At 43.1% G+C, this 22,325-nt stretch overlaps 1 protein-coding gene across 1 annotated transcript in view; it reads right to left on the reverse strand.

The window, feature by feature from the left end:
- SHB (SH2 domain containing adaptor protein B) overlaps positions 1 to 22,325 on the reverse strand; it is a 78,600-nt gene that overhangs the window by 49,040 nt on the left and 7,235 nt on the right. Inside the window, exon 2 of the mRNA XM_086479966.1 lies at positions 11,148 to 11,265. Within this exon, the coding sequence (XP_086336092.1) occupies positions 11,148 to 11,265 (118 nt within the window). The remainder of the gene's footprint in view (positions 1 to 11,147; positions 11,266 to 22,325) is intronic.

Below are 22,325 nucleotides of genomic sequence, written 5' to 3' on the forward strand. Positions count from 1 at the left end.
AGACCCCCAAAGAAATTCTAAAACTGGAACACACGCAAATGCACGAACAAGAGAAGAAGCTTAAAGTCTTTTGAAAACTATGTCAGCTGATGAGCTTACACACTGCCTTTTGTGTTGGCTTCAGCTGTTTGCCATGTTCAAATACAAGCAGACAGTAAAACTTAAGCAGATCCACCACAGTGCTTAAAGATCACGTGTTGGCTTGCTAGGCTCAGTGACCTTCAACAGACCAGAAATATTCTTTTTAGCACATACAGCATGGAATGTTTAATCTATGTAGCCTAATATTTATCAAAGTAATTATCATTGCTCTTTTTACATTATTTGCAGTGGTAAACTCAGTGCCAACAAGCAAGATGCCAGAGGCCACAGGGTAAACGATTTTACAAGAACTGACTCACCACCAATGTGCTGTAGTCACTATTCAGATGAAGTTACATGTCTGAACAAAAAAACCAACCTCTCCCGTTACAAGGGAAACTGACACCCAAGACCTTTTGAAGTACTTGTACATTCATGGGAATGCTGTCTTCCCCACACTCCCAGCATTTCTGTGATAGCTTGCAGCTACTGCTCCTATGATGTCCATGGGGAGCTCACAGTTAAGGCAGGTGCCCTGCTTTTGCTAGGCTGCCTGTCACGCATTGGAGATTCCACTGTGATTCAGGCACAGACTCTTACCACAGTCCCTAGAAAAAGAAACAGTGAAGTGCTTGAAGGCATTTGCTCTTCCAGCACAGCCTGCATCTAGAGAGGAGGCTCAGCCTTCCACATCCACAGAAAGAGAGGTATGAGCTAGCTAAACTTGTTCACTGCTGTTCTACTGCGTAGCCAGGATGATGTATATAGGGACAGGATGATAAATACACAGAAAAAGAAGAAAGGAATGAGGATGCTAATGTGATGAGCCTGTGAAAACGCTGTGCATTTTCCTTTGGAATTCTCTCTAATATCCCCCTTGTTTAACCTCAAAAAAAATCTCCTGTTGACAGAATCCTCATATTTATTAGGATGGAGACTCTGCCCTTCCTCATCAAGCACTTCTCTAAGTTTATTCACCTTTGCTGATAGTACAGATGTGTCATCACCCAGTTTGATGAACATTGAACTACACAGGCAACACAACAGGTATCTCTCTGCCATGATCCAAATGCTCTAAGGCATCCCTAGAAAACATTTCCAGCTCTTCAGGTCCAGCACACAGATTCTTCTCCTGCACCAATCACCCACCCCTGAAGCACGTACACAAGCTTGTCTATTCAGTCTGTCCTACACAGACAGGGCTCGCATGGGTGTATTGGGTCTGTGTGGTGGGATTTTGGTAGCGGGGGAGAGCCTACAGAGGTGGCTCCTGTGAGAAGCTGCTAGAAGCTTCCCTGGCTCCAAGTAGGACCCACCTCTGGCCAAGGCCCAGCCAATCAGTGGTGGTATTAGCATCTCTGTTATAACGTAATTAAGTAAGGAAAAAGAAACTGCTGGAAAACCTGCAGAAGAGAGAGGAGTGAGATGCGAGAGAAACAACTATCAGCAAGGTCAGTGAAGAAGAAGTTGGGAAGGTATGCCAGAGCAGATATTTCCCTGCATCCCACGCTGAGATGGCAGGCTGTCCTCCTGCAGCCTGTGGAGGTTAATGTTGCAGCAGATACCCATCTGCAGCCTACGGAAGCCCTCATGCTGAGCAGGTGGCTGCACCCGAGGAAGGGTGTGACTCCACGGGAAGCCCACACTGGAGCAGTCTGTTCCTGAAGGACCGCATGCTGTGGAAATGACCCACAATGGAGCAGTTCACGAAGAACTGTAGCCCATGGGAACGACTTGTGTTGGAGAAGTTTGTGGAGGACTGGCTCCCATGGGAGGGACCCCACAATGGAGCAGGGAAAGAATGTAAGGAGTCCTTCCCTGAGGAGGAAGGAGCTGCAGAGGCAACATGTGATGAACTGACCACAACCCTTGTTCCCCATCCCCCTGTGCTGCTGGTGGGAAAGAGGTAGAGAAATCAAGAGCAAAGTTGAGCCTTGAAAGAAGGGAGGCATGGGTGAAGGTGTGTTTAAGATTTGGTTTTATTTCTTATTATCCTACTCTGATCTGACTGATAACAAATTAAATTGGTTTTTTTTTTTTCCCCGAGTCTGTTTTGCCCACGACCATAATTGGTGAGTGAATCCTCCCTGTTCTTGCCTTGACCCATGAACCTTTCATTATATTTTCTCCTCCTCATCCCACTGGTGAGCAAGTGGCCATGTTCTGCTTTGTTGCCAGGTGGGCTTAAATTGTGACAATGGGGAAGGACATGTTCTGTTCAGATTTACCTACATCTGGGAAACTTGAATTCAGCTTTCCATCTATGGCCAGAAGCCCTTTTGCAACCTACTCCAATCTTCCAGTCTTCAAGGGGTACGGGAAGCATGCTGATTTGAGACTGACTCAATGCACATTGAGCACTTTCCCCAATCTTGTGAGTCAGTATATCCCACCTACAAGATCTAAAATGCCCAGTTTCCAGGATGACTGTGTGACTAGGTTCTTGTGAGAAATGCATCAATACACTTCCCCAAACACCTGCCTTTGACTGTCCAGAAGGAGATATTTTTTTTTATGCCCTGAGTAGCCTCTAAAATTACCCTAAATAGAAGAGAGGCACAGTGTACACTTTATCAATAGTGTTATGACAACCTTCTGAAGTCTATTCACAATACAGCATTTGCTCCATGAAAAATACTACATGGCATGTTACATCTGAAGGAAAGTAACTATTTTCAGAAATGCTAACCATTGGAGTCTACAGAATTCTGAAACACGTGAAGAGGGGTTTCTCCATGTCTACTGTATATTCGAGGCAGATGCATGATACAGAAGCTAGATGCAGGGCTGATGTCCCTGGCACAGTGCCGGGTGATGCCCAAAAAAGCAAAGGAAAAACATGGCGTGCATTCAAACTTCCAGGCAGGGCACTGACTTGAGGTGCTTCTGGGCCACTAAGAAATCAAGGCACTGACGTACTATATGGTTAACTCAACTTTCAAACCATTGTCTAAACCAAGGGCCTATCGGGCCTCAACTGTCCTTTGCTACCCATTCTAGAGCACAGAAAACACAGCTCCTGATCTGGAAAAGACAGAAGTGTTTTTGCCAACACACATCCCTCAAGGTAGGCAGGCCCATCAGATAATGCTTCTTTTTACTTCCCCTCTCACAGAACACCCCACACGCATTTTTGATAATGAGGTTTCAAATGAGTTTGAGACTTGAACTGACCTTAATTTTACTATTGTAAAATTGATTTTTATACTATAGCATATATTATGCTAGGCACCTTGTACTCAAAAAATTGTGAGTTGGAGGTAAGGGGCTCCCTTCAAAGCCAAGCAGCAAGTTAAGAAGAGCACAGATGCAGTCCATTATATCATTTTTGTAGCCAGTATTCTTTATCGTACCTTAAAGAGCATCCAGATCTTTGTGTAACAACTTGGCTGACAGCATATCTCCAACTGGATCCTCCTCCAAAGGTGAGTTTTAGATGCACTCTGTGATCCAGCACATAGATGGCTGTGATATAGACTGCCTTGATTTGGCATTTGATTGTAAATATTTCATGTAGTCTGAGGACTTGACTTAATTCATTCTGAGAGGCAGAGATACCTGGAAAAGCTGTGCAGTTGTCAGGAGAAAGGGGAAAGGCAGTAACCCTTCCAGCTCACATGGTATGGCTGGGATAGGGCCTTATGACTTCACAGAGATTTTAAAGGGGAAAAAAAATACCCACATTTTCCACCAGCACAGCCATATCCATGAATTAAGGGCAATTAAGGGCATCTTTCCTCCTCTCAGGTAAGGGATTACCACAGAAAAGAAACAGACCCCTCTCCAGTATTTGACAGACAGTGTAGGCTGATAGGAATAAATACTCAGGTGGAATCCAACTTCTCTTCCCCTAGCATTCCCTGAAAAGAACGGATGACGGAAGAGCCTGGATGTTATGGGTACCACCACTCTGGCCTGACAGCATCTCAACCATTCACTTCTGTTCAAATGCAGTATCTCCAGCCACTGCTCCTCTGGGGACCTCTCTCTCAAGCATGAATTACCTCCTACACCTGATCCAAGTAACGATGCTTGGTTACAGGCTTGGTCAGGCAGCACAGGCCTGTTTCTGTGATGGGCCACATGTTACTCCAGCAGCTATTGCAGCAGCTACAGATTGATGCTAGGGGAAGAGTAAGAATTGAAAGGCTGCGTAAGAAAGCAGTGGAAACATCGTACTTACAACACACTTGGATAGACAGTCTAGCCCTTGCAAGGGAACAACTTATACTGCTATTCCAAGAGAGAACAGAGTCCTTTCAGCTGTTAAACAGCCCAGCTGTAAATCAGCACACGGGGTTGCAGCTTTCTGAGGAACACCAGTCACAGTAATGTTATCCTGCATTGTTTTTTCTTGCCTCTTCGCTTTGCCTCCAACCCTTCCTCATCTATTTATTGCTAGGATGTGGTTATCCAGGTGCAGGAAAATAACAGAAGACTGGTGAGGAGGATTGTAAACATGCTCAACGGACTTACATGTAGGGTGTCAAAAACACTTATACTAGTTGTTGTTTAGTTCTGTGTGCTTGACAAGTAGAACACCTGTGTTCAGATAACTTAGGCTTGTGATAGACTCAGAGGCACCTTATTGAACATGCTTGAGATTCCTGTCCTGCTGTGAGAAAGATCAAAGCACAGTGGAAAACTATGCCTGAAAAAAATCCTGATATCCAGGCAAAAGCAGCAGGTTCAAAAGCTTTCCGTTCTCTAGCAAGGACTGTGCAAGTGTGAGTGTCCTGACTTATATACCTCCACCCGGGTGCTGCTGCAGAAATTCGCAAGGTCACAAGAACAAATTTACTCTTTGCATTTCATCCATGGTTTTGTGGTTGTTCCTGCATCTTGCCTGTGCTGGCTCACAAACTAGGCACTATCAGAAATGCCAGTATCTTCTTGGCAGGTTGTTTTTTTCTCTCTGGTCCTCTTACTTCTCAAGATCCTTAGAAATCAGCATCTTCTTACCTACCTCTACTTGTTTTCACGCATGTATGCATGCATGATAGCTCCTAGGCTAGAATCTCACTCCATGCATACTCCAGGATACAGTATGTCAGATATTAAGATCACAGAGAACTTCCTTCATACTCTCTAGAGATGTGTGCTGCTTACAGGAGGCTTGTATCAGGGATGTCACTGAGAGACTCCCAAGCCTAGTAGTGTCCACTGACTGTTATCCACTGCTCATTTCACATGGGCACTAGTGATACAGCCAGGAGGACTGAGGGGTATGAAGAAGGATTACAGAGCCCTGGGAGTGGCGATAAAGAACTGGAGCGCAGGCAGATTTTTCATCAATCCTCCTGGTCAAAGGGAAGGCGTTTGAAAGGCCCAGTCTAATCTGGCAGGTCAACAATTGGTTACGGGACTGGTGCCACAGCCAGGGGTACAGCTACTTAGACCATCCTTTGAGAAACCCGGTCTACTGAGGGCTGATGGAGTCCATCTCTCAAAGGAGGGGAAGAGCATCTTTGGTCATAGGCTTGCCAAGCTGGTGAAGATGGCTTTAAACTAAAGTTGCCGTGGGAGGGGACAGCACCTGAAGAGAAGCACAAAGGAATTCCAGCCAGTAACTCAGCTTCATCTGGGACCCAACTTAAATGCCTTTATGCAAACACATGTAGCATAGGGAATAAACAAGGGGAGTTAAGAGACATGTACACCTGCAGGGCTATGACTTTATTGGCATCACAGAGACATGGTGAGATGGTTCCTATGACTGGAGCATTGGAATGGAAGAATACAGACTCTTTAGGAAGGATGGGCAGGGGGGACCTCTATGTCAATGACCAGCTGGAGTGCACGGATTCTGCCTGGGGATGGATAAGGATTCAACCAAGAGCTTATTGGTCAGGATCAGAGGGAGGGCAGGGACAGTAGACATTATAGTGGGGGTCTGCTACAGGCCACCGGACCAGCAAAATTCAACAAATGAGGCCCTCTATAGACAGACAGGAGCAGCCTCACGTTCACAAGCCCAGGTCTTTATGAGGGACTTCAACCACCCTGATATCTGTTGGAGGGACAACACAGCAGCACAAGCAATCGAAGAGGTTCCTGGAATGAGTTGATGATAACCTCCTTCTCCAAGCAATAGAGGAGTCAATGAGGAGAGGTGCTATACTGGACATTGTTCTTACCAACAAGGAGGGGCTGGTGGAAAATATGAAGCTCAAGGGAAGCCTTGGCTGCAGTTACCACAAAATGATGGAGTTCAAGATCCTTAGGGCAGCAAGGAGGATGCACAGCAAGCTTGCTACCTTGGATTTCAGAAGAGCAGACTTTGGCCTCTTCAGGGAACTGCTTGGTAGAGTACCATGGGATAAAGCCCTGGAGGGAAGAGGGGCCCAAGAAAGCTAATTAACATTCAAGGATCACTTCCTCCAAGCTCAGGAGCAACGCATCCCAACAAAGAAGAAGTCAGGCAAAAACACCAGGAGGCCTGCGTGGATGAACCAGGAGGTCCTGGACAAACTCAAATAATAAAAAAGAAGACTACAGAGGATGGAAGCAAGGACAACTGGTGTGGGAGGAATACAGAGAAATTGTCTGAGCAGACAGGGACCAGGTTAGGAAAGCCAAATCCATGACAGAATTAAATCTGGCCAGGGGCACCAAGGGCAACAAGGAAAAGTTCCATAGGTACATCAGTGATAAAAGCAAGACTACGGAAAATGTGGGCCCTCTTGGAAGGAAATGAGAAACTGGGTTACCCAGGATATGGAGAAGGCTGAGATACTCAACAACTTTTTTACCTCTGTCTTCACTGGCAAGTGCTCCAGCCACACTGCCCAAATCTCAGAAGGCAAAGGCAGGGGCTGGCAGAATGAAGAAGCACCCACTGTAGGAGAGGATCAGGTTTTAGACTGTCTAAGGAACCTGAAGGTGCACAAGTCCATGGGACCTGATGAGATCCATCCATGGATCTTGACGGAACTGGCGGATAAACTGGCTAAGCCACTAACCATCATATTTGAGAAGTCGCAGCAGTCTATCAAACTTCCCACTGACTGGAAAAAGGGAAACACAACCCCCATTTTCAAAAAGGGAAAAAAGGAAGACTTGGGGAACTACATGTCAGTCAGTCTTACCTCTGTGCTCAACAAGATCATGGAGCTGATCCCCCTGGAAACTATGCTATGGCACACAGAAAATAAGGAGGAGATTGGTGACAGCCAACATGGCTTCACTAAGGGCAAATTGTGCCTGACAAATTTGGGGGCCTTTTACAACAGAGTTAAAGGGTTGGTGGATAAGGTAAGACCTACTGACATCATCTATCTCAACCTGTGCAAAGCATTCAACACTGTCCTGCACGACAACATTGTCTTTAAATTGGAGAGATATGAATTTGGATGGATAGACCACTCGGTGGATCAGGAATTGGCTAGATGGTCGTGCTCAAACAGTTGTGGTCAATGGCTTCATGTCTGAGTGGAGAACAGTTACAAGTGGTGTCCTTTAGGGGTCGGTATTGGGATCAGTGCTGTTTAACATCTTTGTCAGAGACATGGACAGTGGGATTGGGTGCACCCTCAGCAAATTTGCTGATAACACCAAGCTGTTTGGTGCAGTTGACATGCTGGAGGGAAGGGAGGCCATCCAGAGGGACATTGATGGGCTTGAGATGTGGGCAATCCAAGCCCAAATACAGGCTGGGTGATGAGTGGATTGAGAGCAGCCCTGCAGAGAAGGACCTGGGTGGATGAAAAACTGAGTATGAGCCAGCAATGAGCACTCGCAGCCCAGAGAACCAATTGCATCCTGGGCTGCACAAAGAGAAGCATGGCCAGCAGGTTGAGGGAGGTGATTCACCCCCTCCACTCCACTCTCATGAGACCCCACCTGGAATTCTGTGTTCAGCTCTGGGGCTCCTAGCATAAGAAAGACACAGACCTGCTCAAGCAGGTCCAGAGGAGGGCCATGAAGATGATCAGGGGGCTGGAGCACCTCTCCTGCAAGGGCAAGCTGAAAGAGCTGGGCTTGTTCAGCCTGGAGAAGAGAAGGCTCCAGGCAGATCTTATAGCAGCCTTCTAGTACTTAAAGGGGGCCTATAGGAAAGATGGGCAGGGACTCTTTATCAGGGAATGCAGTGATAGGACGTGGGGCAATGCTTTCAAACTGACGCTTACACCACACAGCACACCAGGAGCAGGATTCCCAGGCATTCCCTCATAAGGACAGACACTCATGAGTGTCAGCACAGTCCAGCAGATCCATTTGTCTGCCAGGAGATGACAGCTTCTTATAAACATGCATTTGTTCTCAACATGCTCTACTTTAGCCTCATGTCAATCCTTTCCTTGAAAAGCCTTTCCAAACCTTCACATAAAGGCTGCTTTCTTTCAATCAACACAACCACAAATCTGGGAAAACAGTATTTTTGGTGAATTCTATCAGCAGAAGAAACTCCAAGCCTGACTGAGCCCAATTCTAACCACAGACAGCATGGAATCAGATAGATCATTCAATAGGTTACTGAAATCATCAACTGAAAGACTTTTTTTTTTTTTTTTTAAATTAAACATCAGCTGAGAACCAACTGCATCACAACTGCAAAATCACAGAGCTTTCAGTGAAGAAGAATAAGTTTTGAATGAACATATTAGTTATTTCAGACAGTGTATGTTTCTATTCAGGTGTAAGCTTAGCTTCTCAAACTGAAATAATAGGCTTTTATTTCATAGGGACATTTGCTTTTGCCTAATCCCCTACTAATTCAAGGAGCATGCAGCATGCACAAAAACATTAGGCTCCTGTTTCAAACTAGCCCTTACACCTTGTTTCCAGAGTTGATCAAGAGTTAGGGTACATGGGTAAACAAAGAATAGCTGACAAAAAGCTGTTTTGTTTCCTGGCTCTTCTACAGTGCATTCTGCTAGGATATGCAGATTCCCTGTCTCTGGGACTAACCCATGTTAAATACAGTCAGAAGGACTTCATCAGATCAGCTAAGCTAAATCAATAGCCATATAAGGTTCTTTTGTTTATCAGACAGCACAGCTAACAAACAAACATAACAAACAAAGCAACAAACATTTTGAGGCCAAGCAAACTGCAGTCCAAAGGTCTTCTTTAGAAGTGGTAGATACATAACAGAACTCACCTGAGAAATACAAACTGAATCTTTAAAAACTCTCCAAAAACATGCCTTTGGATTTTCAATTGTCAAGTAAAATGCAAAGGCAACATCTGGGCAATAAAAAACCCAAACATAAACCCACATGCTTGAATATAGTGGAATATAACCAGACCTCACCGAGATTTATGGGAATACTTTCTCTATTTCGACCAGCATTAGGACAAAATGACTGGAAACCAAATACCCAGATCCCAAAACACTAAACATCATCTACTGGCTCAAGCATCTTCTACTGGCTCAAGCATCTTCTACTGGCTCAAGCATCTTCTACTGGCTCAAGCATCTTCTACTGGCTCAAGCATCTTCTACTGGCTCAAGCATCTTCTACTGGCTCAAGCATCTTCTACTGGCTCAAGCATCTTCTACTGGCTCAATCAAATGCACATTCAGAACACTTGCTATATCATTATACTCAATTAAACCCCAGTTTTGAAAGTGCATTAAGCATCTTTGAGAGCCGTTCATGTTTGCTTTATAATAACATACGGAGCAGATATAACAGCTTACCTGCTGCACCAAACACCAAGTTGGCAAAAACGTGTCTTGTAATTGCAAGGGTACACAAATTTACTGTCCCTTACTTTAGCTAAGCCATCCAGTATTGTTCACTAAACCATCCCATCTATTATGGCTAGCCCAGAAAAGAAAATAGAATAAGACCCTGTCCTAAACACAGGAAGAAAGAAATCAAAGCACTGTAAACTTCATACTTAAAATTACAAATGCTTGTCACTGCTGTATAAAGAGCAAGAACTACTTATTGGGATCAATTTGTTTTTCTGAGAAATTACTCAACTAGAATGAACAGATTTACAGTAAATGAGAAATAAAAGCTTCCATCCTCTCTGTAAGATACTTAAAACTTCCAAACAATATAGTCCACACGCCATTTCCTGTGTCTCTCTTCAGAAATGCTAATTAAGGAAAGAAAAATAGGCACACTTGCATGGAAAAAGGATCTTTGCATCCAACAGCCTCATCTTCCCCCACTGATTAATCTTTTCTGAGGGCCCAAATCAGGAGCTGCCAATAGAAAAGGAAAGCATACAATCAACTTAACTGGGCACAAGAGTGACTTTTACCTCATAACGAGAAAAAGAGGACCTGCTGTACAAATCTGAGAAATGCACAATTTATCTGCACAAAGGTGCGTGTTGACTGAGTCAAATCATCATAAGTTAAAAACATATGGCCCCATACCCCAGACAGTTTACAGACTGCCCAGCCAACAAGTAGGAAATGGATGCAGATAATATAAGGAAAATACACGGACAATACAGTCACATAATGCCAAGATAAGGGGTTCAAACAGTCCAAACTCCTACAACGATATACCATTAACCACCTCGCTACATGACAGGTAAGGAAGGACGCTACCATGAATAGCAGTTAAAGGCTGATGGGCATCCTAAAATGTCTCATTTTGACCATTGGTACAAAAAAACCCATCAAAGCAGCGAGGAAGAAAGGATGGATGCTACACAAAGATGTAGCTTTGCAGCACTCCTCCATCAGAGAGAGGACCAACAAGTCCAAATGTGATTGAGCAAAAAAAAGACCATAAGCGAATTGATCAACTGTTCTTAAGTGAACTAACACAATGTCATACTTTGGCCACCCCTACTATGTACACAGATTGGCCTTGACATTGCCAGGCTGAACAATACACACTTCAACTCCCACTGCTCACATTTTCAGTTTCCCACATGACAGTACAAATAGATATATTCAATTGTGAGGTCCAGAGCAGTATTTTTAGATATCAAGGCATGTGCAGGCACACGAAAAGCCTCCACAGCATTTACTGTTGACTACCTAAGCATCTTCAGAAACGTGGATTTGCATGCCAAAGGATATTTGTTTCGTACCAGCTCCATGTGAACTGCCAATGGAATTAAAGCTTACATGTGCAATTGTCTTTCCTTACCAGTCATTATTCTCTGGGCTTCATATGGTTCCATATAGCCAGTGCTCTCCCCTTTTCCCATTCTGTTCAACTCACTTTTGGCATCAAATGGATCTGAGTAGTCATCAGCCATCAATACCTGAAAGACAGGAAAGTAACTGTTAATCCAGTCAGATAGGCAAACCAGAAGGCAGCAACACCCTACCAGCAAAAAAGTGCCACACAGCTGCATCCTACGCCATCTTCGAAGTAGAGTCTCAGTTCAGAGGACAAATAAACAATTGCCATAAATCGGTTATTAAATCGTACTGAAATATAAGTGTACTCCTGTTCATACCAGAAACCTCACAAAGACAGACTCTCTATGTCAAAAGATTTCTGACTAGCACAAGATATGGAATAATTGGGATGGACAAACTAGAAAGATCCCATCGGTCAGCACATTCAATCCAGTGCAATTCTTATCAGAGAGTTTGCTAATATACAGGAAAAAAAGCACACTTTCATTTGCACAAATTCACCCCGTCTGCTTTTTAGGTTTATCAGCTACAGCTGAAAATGTTGCTAAATTTTTTTCAAAGAAATACTCAAAGACTCTTCTTTTCACTGCTGTGGTGGGTTGACCCTGGCCAAAATGCCAGGTGCCCACCAAAGCCGCTCTATCACTCCCCCTCCTTAACTGGACAGGAGAGAGGAGAGAAAAAAAATAACAGGCTTGTGGGGTTGAGATAAGGACAGGGAGATCACTCAGCATTTACCGTCACGGGCAAAACAGACTCAACTGAAAGGAAATGTGATTTATTACCAATTAACTCAGAGAGGAGTAATGAGAAATAAAACCAAATCTTAAAACACCTTCCCCCCACCCCTCCCTCCTTTCCCGGGCATAACTTTGATCCCGATTTTCCTCCCTCCTCCCCCCCAGTGGCACAGGGGGGAAAACAGGGAATGGGGGTTGGGGTCAGTTCATCACACTGTTGTTTTCTGCCACTTCTTCCTCCTCAGGGGGAGGATTCCTCACACGTTTCCCCTGCTCCAAATGTGGGGTCCCCCTCATGGGAGAAAGTCCTCCATGACTTCTCCAGCGTGAGTCTTCCCACAGGTTCAGTACTTCATGAACTGCTCCAGCGTGGGTCTCCTCCATGGTGTGCAGTCCTTCAGGAACCGACTGCTCCAGTGTGAGCTCCCCTCACGGGGTCTCTGGCAGCAAACCTGCTCCAGCGTGGGCTTCTCTCTCTCCACGGGCCACAGGTCCTGCCAGGAGCCTGCTCCAGTGTAGGCTTCCCATGGGGTCACAGCTTCCTTCAGGTATCCACCTACTCTGGCGTGGAGTCCCTCCACGGGGTGTAGGCAGTCATCTGCTCCACCGCCCATGGGCTGCAGGGGGACAGCCTGCCTCACCAAGGTCTTCACCACAGGTTGCAGAGGAATTGCTGCTCTGGTGCCTGGAGCACCTCCTGCCCCTCCTTCTGCACTGACCTTGGTGTCTGTGGGATGTTTCTCTCACATATTCTCACTCCTCTCACTCGCAGCAATTACTGCTGCACAACAACTTTTTCACTCTCTTAAATACGTTATCACAGAGGTGAAAAACGCTGTCGCTGATTGGCTCGGCCTTGGCCAGCGGTAGGTCTGTCTTAAAGCCGACTGGCATTGGCTATATCTGACATAGGGGAAACTTCTAGCAGCTCCGTACAGAAGCCACCCCTGTAACCCCCCCGCTACCAAAACCTTGCCATGCAGACCCGTTACAACTGCATTAATAAAAAGTTTTGTAATTTTAGTTCTCAGCTAAAAAGCAATAAGAGACAAAACAAGGTTCTTGTTAAAACTTAGTTCCTTGAACACATCTGTGCCATTTTTTCTCTCAAATGAACATTATATTTAACTGTATTTTGTGAACTAGGAAAAAAGACAGCAAAAAGAAATTATCCATCAGAAGAACAAGTTTTACTCCTCCATTATGAGACTAGAAAAACCTGAAGGTTAGAAAATCTCACCCCTTACCCTACATTACCACACTCCCCTGACCCCTTCAAAATCATTACATGCTGTGTAAGTTCCATTGGTTATATAGGCTTTTCAATCAGCTAATTAAAGTAACAGGAATTATTCCTCCCTGTTATTGAAGAAGTAGAGTTAATCTTCATTTCTACAAGCTGACAAGGGGATGAGGGCAAAGAAAAAAATCCTCATATGAGAATTAATGCAGAGCACAGAGATGTAATATAGGACAGGCAAAAAGATTCTGAAGCAGAGAAAGCACAGGCAAGGAAATGACCCCAGGAGATCACCCTGTCCAACCCTTCACTCAAAGAAGGGCTAGCCTAAAGGGTTCTGCCCTGAAGGCCTACTCTCTTTAGGAGTGATTTTTAACCAAGACTCTTTCTGTCCCACCAGTTACTTTACATCTTTAAGACCAGCACCATTAAGACTGACAGTAGACTGCTATTAGAACCACAGAATCAAAGAATCATTCAGGTTGGAAAAGATCTTTGAGATCATCAAGTCCAACCATCAACCCTACTCTATCAAGTACACCTCTAAACCATATCACCAAGCACCACATATAAGCGACCTTTAAACACATTAAGGGATGGTGATTCAACCACCTCCCTAGGCAGCCTACTCCAATGTCTGACAACCTTTTCAGTAAAATAATTTTTCCTAATGTCTGGTCTAAACCTATCCTGGTGTAGCTTGAGTCCGTTCCCTCTTGTTCTATCAATTTTACCTGTGAGAAGAGACCAGCACCTACCTCTCTACAATGTCCTCTCAGGTAGTTGCAGAGAGCAATAAGGTCTCCCTCCCCTCAGCCTCCTTTTCTTAAGACTAAATAGCCCCAGTTCCCTCAGCCGCTCTTCGTAAGACTTATTCTCTAGGTCTTTCACCATCTCTGTTGCCCTTCTCTGCACTCTCTCCAGCACATCCAACAGCTTAAAACTTTTCAACAAAGAACCAGGACTACATTGGCAGCTATCAGACTGAAGCTGCATCTGCTTCTCTCTCCTGCTGCCAGCATACCCCACCAGACAGAGCAAAAAAAAGGACACACAATTGTTTACAGATAAAACACCTGCACAAATGCCATGGAGTAAATGAACTCTGTGTTAGGAAAGGCAGAGATCTCCTTTAAGATTAGGGAGCAAAACATCTAACACACTTTGGAGTCACTACTCAGGCCCTGCAACACTGCCACACTGTGATTTTATACTACTTATTTTGCTTACAAAAAAAAAAAACCCAAAAAACCAAAAGCCCACCAAACCAAATGTAATGGGTCTGCCTGAGATGCAGCCCTCATCATGCTAGATAACACACCAGTGTTTTGACTGGTGCTGAGTAGGGCTCACACAACATCAAGGCTGTTTCCCCAACATTTCCCCAGTAGGCTGGGGGTGGGTAAAAACTTGGGAGGGGCTATAGCCAGAACAGCTGACCCAAACTGACCAAAGGGACATTCCATACCACATGACGTCTGCTCAGCAATATAAGCTGGGGAAAACAGGAAGAAGGGGGGGACATTCGTTTCGCATTTGTCATCTGGAGCAACCGCTACATGTACTGGAGCCCTACTTCCTAGAAAGTGGCTGGACATCACCTGCTGATGGGAAGTAGAGAATAAGATCTTTTGTTTTGCTTTTGCTTCCGCACGCGGCTATTTTCTTTATTAAACTGTCTTTATCTGACCCACGTGCCTGTGGTTATATTTTCTCTCCCCTGTCCAGCTGAGGGGGTGAGAGTGACAGAGTGGCTTTGGTGGGTACCTGGCACCTGGCCAGGGCCAAACCAACACACCAAATCAAAAAAAACCAGTCAATCACAACATTCTTCAGCGAAAGCTCCCAATCCCTGGACTACAGATCACTCACAAGTGCATCCCAAAGAAGGGTCATTGTAGCAGATGTATTTGTAATCACTGAACACACAGATGTGTCAGAGCAAGACTTAGCTGTCCTGCAGTCACAGTTTAACAGCTGGGATACCATAGTACCTGGGATTGATGTTTTAACTATAAATTAATTGTGTTTCACTCCACTCGAAGTTTAAAGTGACTGGAAGTTTCTGTTTGACCAGTAACCACCAGGCTGACATGGATAATAGAGGGAGGAAAAAATAACCCTTTCTTTAACTCAATGTCCAAAATTACTGCCTCATCATTGTGAAAAACAGTTAACCCAAGGGAAAACAGTCCCCTCCCCCATGTCTGGCAATATATACCCAAGCAGGAAACCACATAACAGCAGCTGCAAACACAAGGAAGACAACAATGTGTATCGAGCAGCAGTAATAGGGCTAAGATTTAAACCTAGGTAAAAGCATGCTTCTTGCTGGGTCTTTGCATTAAAGCAGCTATCTTGGGTCAGCTATTTTGACATTAAATATTTCTTCGTTCTCTTGATAGGGCTAAGATTTTCTTGTATTTACCATGTTAAGTCTGGTTGTTTTAAACTATGTAGTTTAGTCTTTTAGAACCATTTGATCTTACACCCTTTGTCTGTAGCTTACATTGTTTGTTAGAGAATAATACTTTTACCAGTTAAGATATAGGGAACTTAATCATGTGTCTGTGTCAAGGAAGAACAGTTTGTGTGATCTCTGGTGTCTGGAAGGTATAGACATACCAACATATGTAAATGACAGGAACTTGGAATAACGCCCAAGCACAGCATGAGACCAGGAGACATAAAAAAATGTTCAAAGGACAACTGAGCATGCACGCAGGTTGGGGTTAAACAAAGGACAACGTGAGGAAGACTACAGACGACCACCAGAGGGAGAAGAGACCCCTACTACAATTTAACTGCGCATGTTCCAAAATCATTAGCATATAGTAATGAGTTCTAGGAAAGTACTAAATATTATAATTAGTTCTGAGAAATATAATGAATATGCACAAGTTAAGCTCTACTTAAGCTACTTTGTGAGACCACTCTGGTGGAGCACTCACGGTGGAACAATCCCCAGTGCTGCCCAGTGCTGCAATAAAGAATGCCTGCTTAATAACACTCTGTTGTTATTGAGTTTTCATCTCAGAATCCTCACCCAGCCGCACCTAGCCCCCCACCTTGGTGAGGAACATTAGAAAGCAAGGGGGCTTGGAAGCTCCAAATTTTGTTTCTATTTTTCCTAGTCACAAGGATAGGTTTATCTCCAAAAGTGCTGCAGCTGAAATGCCATCTATTTAGAGTTCTGATGCAATCCTGTCAGGAGCTGCCGAATGATAGCATTGGCTCTGTGCTGTTCTCCTATTACAAATGCTGACAAGTAGTACTTGCCAATCCTTAGCATAATTGTACTAAAACATGAACAGAAAGCAGTTTAACACAGTTATTTGATATTTCTTCTCCATTTGCCAAAAATGTACTAGGAGGAAAATTATACACATAAAATGCTATCAAACAAGATAAAAATCAAGACTGATTTGCTTTAAGCATAACAGTAATATATTCAAGAGCTTACTGTACCAAACATGAACTGAAGGACTAAAGCAACTAACTTGTTATTCAGAAGAAGTCTAATAAAGCAAAAGCTAATTTCTAAGAAGGAAATTTAAAAAAATAAGAAGGTGGTCCAAATCCACATTATTTCATTACTATATTTATTACTATTACTACATTTTGTTATACATAAATCTGTACTAGATCAGACTGAGGCTGGAAATATATCCACTATAGTAATCCCTGGAGTGAAAACCTCCCCTAGCTTGGACAGCGGGTGTAAACCGCTCCACCCTTCAGATGAATAATAGCGGCACAAGCACCATGAGATTCTATATGGCTCACCATAACTACATTTTTAATCACGTCACCTATCAAATTTGTCAGATTTGGCAAATCTGCTCCCCCAAATGACTACCCTCTAAAAAACCCACCCAAAGCAAAAAAAAAACAAACAAAAAATCCAAACAAAACAAACCAAACCCACACTCCCAAACAAATCCCAAACCCACTTTTCAGCACTCAGACAGAAAGAGCAGTCTGCCTCACCCTCCTGCAGCTGTCTATCTATATTTCCTTATTAAAAGTAGCTTTAGTGCTCTGAGCCGTCAGAGGGCTCCCCAGGTGACTGTTACTTTTTCCATATATACTAAAATTTTCTAGTTCTGAGCCTAAATATAGTAGCTGACCAGCGCCAAAATTTGATTTCTTCTATACTTGCTAACAGCTATAAATTCTTCACATCGAGGAAGTCTCTAGTTTTTCTACCTCTTTCAAAAAGCCTTCATTCAAAAAGGCTTCAAAAACATCAGATAAGTATGCCTCTTAGTTCTATTATAACTTACCTACTGTAAATGTCTGAACTCCTTTTCACAATCTCACTACAGAAAATTATTTCTCCTGTTCTCAGAGATCTCAGACAGAAAAAGGGCTCCTACTCTGCAAGTCTTTGTGGCATCTCCCCAGAAATTACTTTTACCACTTAGCAAGCTCGTCTTCCAAGCATATATGCTGTAGGTCCGAGTCAGACAAAGTACAGGCAAAGTCTTTTGATGAACAACAAGGCTCTGAGTACAAGAGTCTACTAGTCATGGTACACATAATAAACAAAACTTTTGCTTCGTGCCAGAGGATGCAAATACAGTAGCCTTATACCCCTTCATGTCATCCTCACAAAGCACAAGCTTGCCAATCTTACATGCAAGTTCCTTTCACAAGCCTATAAGTACGCCAGGTACATCCCTTCCACGTGCAGTGGGGCTCTACAGATCATTATCTTAATCACCTCTGTGCCATGTGGGGAAGACCTAATTGTGAGACCACCATGCTGTCACCCCTTCCCCATGGGCTTGTAGGAACAGGCCTTTCTTTGTGATAAAGTGTCTCCATGTTCATCAGGGCTCATCAAGCGCTGCAGAGATATTTACGTTGCCTTTTTTTTCCCCAACAACCTTTCAGCCACTGCCCAGCAAACTGGTGTCAGTCAGTCCCTTGTTTTCTGTGGTCCAGAGGCCAAGACCAGCACAGAAAATCCCAGCTTAGGGCCTGCATGCAGAGCCCCTCCCACATCTTGGGTTAAGTGCATTTCCAAGCCAAATGGCTGAACTTGTTCAACTGGCCTCCAAATTGATCTTACATGTTAGTGACTGACAAAGGACAGGAAAGAGAAGATAATGGATGCCATCCATCATCTACAAATGCATCCCTCCCAGAAGTCTCAACTAGTCAGGCTACCCAGGATCTAATGCTGTACCTGCCACAGCATTAGACAAATCTGCCTTAGACACAATCAGCACGTTAACACACTGAGGTTTTGTAACTGCAGGCTAGAGAGGGCATTCACACACAGGCTCTGACCTCTGGAGTGACACACAGTTAATTTGCCTGTCCTCTCTGTCAAATCCAGCCACCTTTCATGTGGGTCCTACCTGTCAAAATGAATCATAGCCACCAGGGAATCCCTGGCCTCAGATAGCCATTCAGATACCAAATTCATGTCTCAATTGGCTGCGTTTGTCAAGGCTATTGTTAAAGACCTGTGGCCTACTTCTTAACAGAATGCAAATTATCAGAGTGGATGGTGAGCTCCTAGAACTACTGGTTCCTGTTCTATACAAGCCCATCCTATGGCACCCCATACATACATGACATGATTTTCTATCATGTAGATATAGTAGAAATAACTTGAAGCATGAGTAACTCCAAAACAAAAATAGAAGTGCAGTGATCAAAAGCAAGTGAAACTTGTATTTGAACTTCTGCTACCAGAGAGATGAACAAAGATTTAGGGATCACTCACAGGAGTTCTCCCTAGGAGGTCATCTGTTAAAACACAATGGCAAAAACAAAGGAGAAAGGTTCAGTTACCATCAAGATGGCAAATTAAAAACCATAGGTTTAGCTAAAAAGTCAGTTAGCAGGTACAAGATCAAAAACCATTAACAACCACCACCATCACCCCCTCAAATTAAATACAAGCTGAGATTCTGGCTTATCCCTCTAATACGCATTTACTGAGCTGCAAGCTTCACTGTAGATGCATAGTCTTTGTTCTTCTACAGTCTTAAAAAACACCATTTAAGACCTACTTATATTATTACATTAAATACAAGTTTAAATTAGTATTTGCATATGCAAAAGCACTACTTGCACATGCAGCCACAGGAAGAAAACCAAGAACATACTTAAATGCGTAATTTTGAAGATACCTCTATCTGGCTAAAAAGTACAATTTAAAGGGAACAAACAAAAAATAAACTAATGAGAACTTACAACACTGAAATAAACTGGGTCTTCAGGGATAACTCCTCTTTGAACTGGAAAGAAATACAACAGATCTATCCTTGAAACAGGAATTTCAGCACAGAACTATTTGTTATTTGACCGATTTATGGCTATTGTGATTAAGGATACCCTACTCTGGAAGCATCCCAAAGGAATTACGATAAATAACATGAAGCAAAACAACAAAAGACCTCTCCTGCCAGTTAAATCTTTGGGAAACTATTATGGGAGACTATTTTTTGGGGAGAGATTTATTATTATACATTATAAATATATTATTATTATATACTTAAATTTAAAAAAAAAAAGACAAGACAGACCATATATTCCTCTCTCTGCTTTTGTGACTGGCAATTAAGTCCACTAATATCACAGACAAGAACATGTGTCTGTCAGCAGAGATGCAGAAGACAAGCGCACTTATGAACTGTGCATTAGTGTCAAAGAACACCATGGTTAACACATTTAACACAATGTAATGAAAATTACTTATCTTCTCTGAAGAATTTATAGTCACAAAAGACCAATCACTAGCTAAAGCAGAAGTCACTCTATATTAAGTGGGGTTTTGTTTTGATTTTTTATAACAACCATGTGAAATTTCTGACAAATACCAAATTCCTCTCCTTGTCACCAAGTGATCTCCAGATACCATATCCCAAACATGCCCTAGGCAGACATTTCCTTAAAAATAATATTTTCATTTAATGCTGAGACAACTACACATTAGAAATGTGTCTGACAATAATGCCTGGATAAAGCTCAGCCTGGCTACAGAAGGACTGCAAAGTCTGGTCTAGAGTTGTTTTCCAAATGAATAGAGACTTGCACTTACACTTTCTTCCATGAAGCACTGAGTACAAGAACTTGTTGGGTAATCCTCCCCATAGCCTCAGCACCGCCTTTTTTCAAATTAAAGTTCACAGCCTTGGAAAACCTGCAAATACAGTGATCCATACATGGTCGAATTCCCAAAAGGATCACAAAGAGTAAAAGAAGGATTTTTAATATCTTGAGTCAGAAATTCAGGTCATGGTTCTAGAGGACTACTTGACAGATTAAGCTGTGCATACAGACTTTCCTTCTACTCCTAAACTTGAATGTTGGAAAGCCCTGCATCACCTCTGCCCCTGGAAGAAACCACAGGCCTCATTCATAGCTTTAATTTCCAGAAAGGGACTCATTCCTTGTCTAAAATGTAACTGAAACACAAATTGCAAAAGGAAGCTCCTAAATTTCTAAGACAGATGTGGACTGATAGTGAGGTGTCGGGGAAAAAAAGGAAATAAAAGACAGTATTACTAACAGCATTTAAAGAGCTACTACCCCATACACAAGGCTTAGTTTTCAGAGAAGATTAATTGCTCTAACCCTAACCCTAACAAGGCCACACACTCCACAATGACAGGACCCAACAGCTAACAAGCTGATATATAAACAACAGTTCTTGCCTTCTTACCTCCCCATTTCTCTCATCTATGCCCTTGATTCCCCAGGCAGTAATTGCAGTTTTCCGCAATCCCATGTGTGTCCCTACTTGACATAGGGCAACACAGGCCACACAGACACTGCTGCTGCAAGTTTAAAAACAGAATTCTATGTGCTTACTCCTCAGTAAGGAAAGGGTCCTTCCTTGACCCATCCACTCAACTACTTTAAATTTGAAAGTACACCTCCCAGCATCTGCAAAGAATCCAAGAGTTATGGAAGGAAGGACAGACAGAGACAGAGCAGTTAATAGGTATTGTTCCCTTCAAAAAAACAGGTCAAAAAAGTCTAACAAAACTAATATTTCTATCTCATGCACTGCCATTAGCAGAATATGTCTTGTAAAACAATCTTCTACACTTCATGCACAATGCACAACTACTCCAAAACCACACCTTATATCTGTTTCCTTGTCAATGGACTGTTTTACAGTAACATTTACAGAAACACTGACATGTCCAGGAAGATCTGTACCTGCCTTTCCTATCACCAGAATCCACCATATGCTTTTTCAGCTGTCAGGCCTCACATCACTTCCTCCACTTTCACACAGAGCCTAGCATACTGTTAGTCAAGGATACAGGCTCACTGACATAGGGCAGCAAAGGAATGAGAAGTCAAATCATATTCTTTGCCACAGAGTAGTGCTCTGCATGAATGTCTGAGAATCAGACACTATCATCAACTGCTGGTAGGAAAGGTGATATACAAAGACATTTAGAGACACAAATATGTCTCCTACACCAAAGAGTATCAGCGAGCCTGGGGAGCAAAGGACCTTGTAAAAAATAAAGAATAGGCATTTCTTCAGCGATTCAAGCAAATACAATGGCAAACTGGCCACCACAAGTTCCAATGGCAAATCAGAAGTTTACTAGCGAACTTGATGGTTAAACAGAGAAACACAGATTAACGTTTTTCCTTTCTAGATCCTTTCTCCTCATTAATCAGGCTAAAAGCCATTTAGAGAAGTTCCAATAAATGTTCTTACTGTGCCTTATTTCTCATTTAGAGTTAAAATGCCCTTTAAAGCATGATAAACTGCATAACCTTATTGTGTCTATTGAAGGTTTCACTTCCACATATAGATTACATTAGAACAGTCCTAATGCTAACAGTTTGGTTGCAAGCTTGCTTTAAGTTCGATGTGTAAAAAAGTGTAATACAGACCTCTCTCCTTATCTGAGTAGTTTTGAAGAAAAGGCTGAGAAAATGTCAGTGCTACCATGCAGTAGTGAGAAAGCTGGATTTATGGTGGCCCAACTGTTGAAACAGAATTGTGCAATGCTATTTTAGCTATGCTTAGTGTCTTTGTACTTCCGTGTTCACATACAGACTTAACTAACTCGGCCCCTACACACACCCATGTGAAAATTCAGAGGACAATCTATAGAATCAACCACAATTCAGTCCTCCTTACTCATCAGCACCAGTATTCAGCCCTGCTTTAGTGTCCTCACAATATAATTCTCGCCCATTGACTCAC

Source organism: Leptosomus discolor, chromosome Z, assembly GCF_034619465.1.
Source record: "Leptosomus discolor isolate bLepDis1 chromosome Z, bLepDis1.hap2, whole genome shotgun sequence".
Taxonomy (NCBI): domain Eukaryota; kingdom Metazoa; phylum Chordata; class Aves; order Leptosomiformes; family Leptosomidae; genus Leptosomus; species Leptosomus discolor.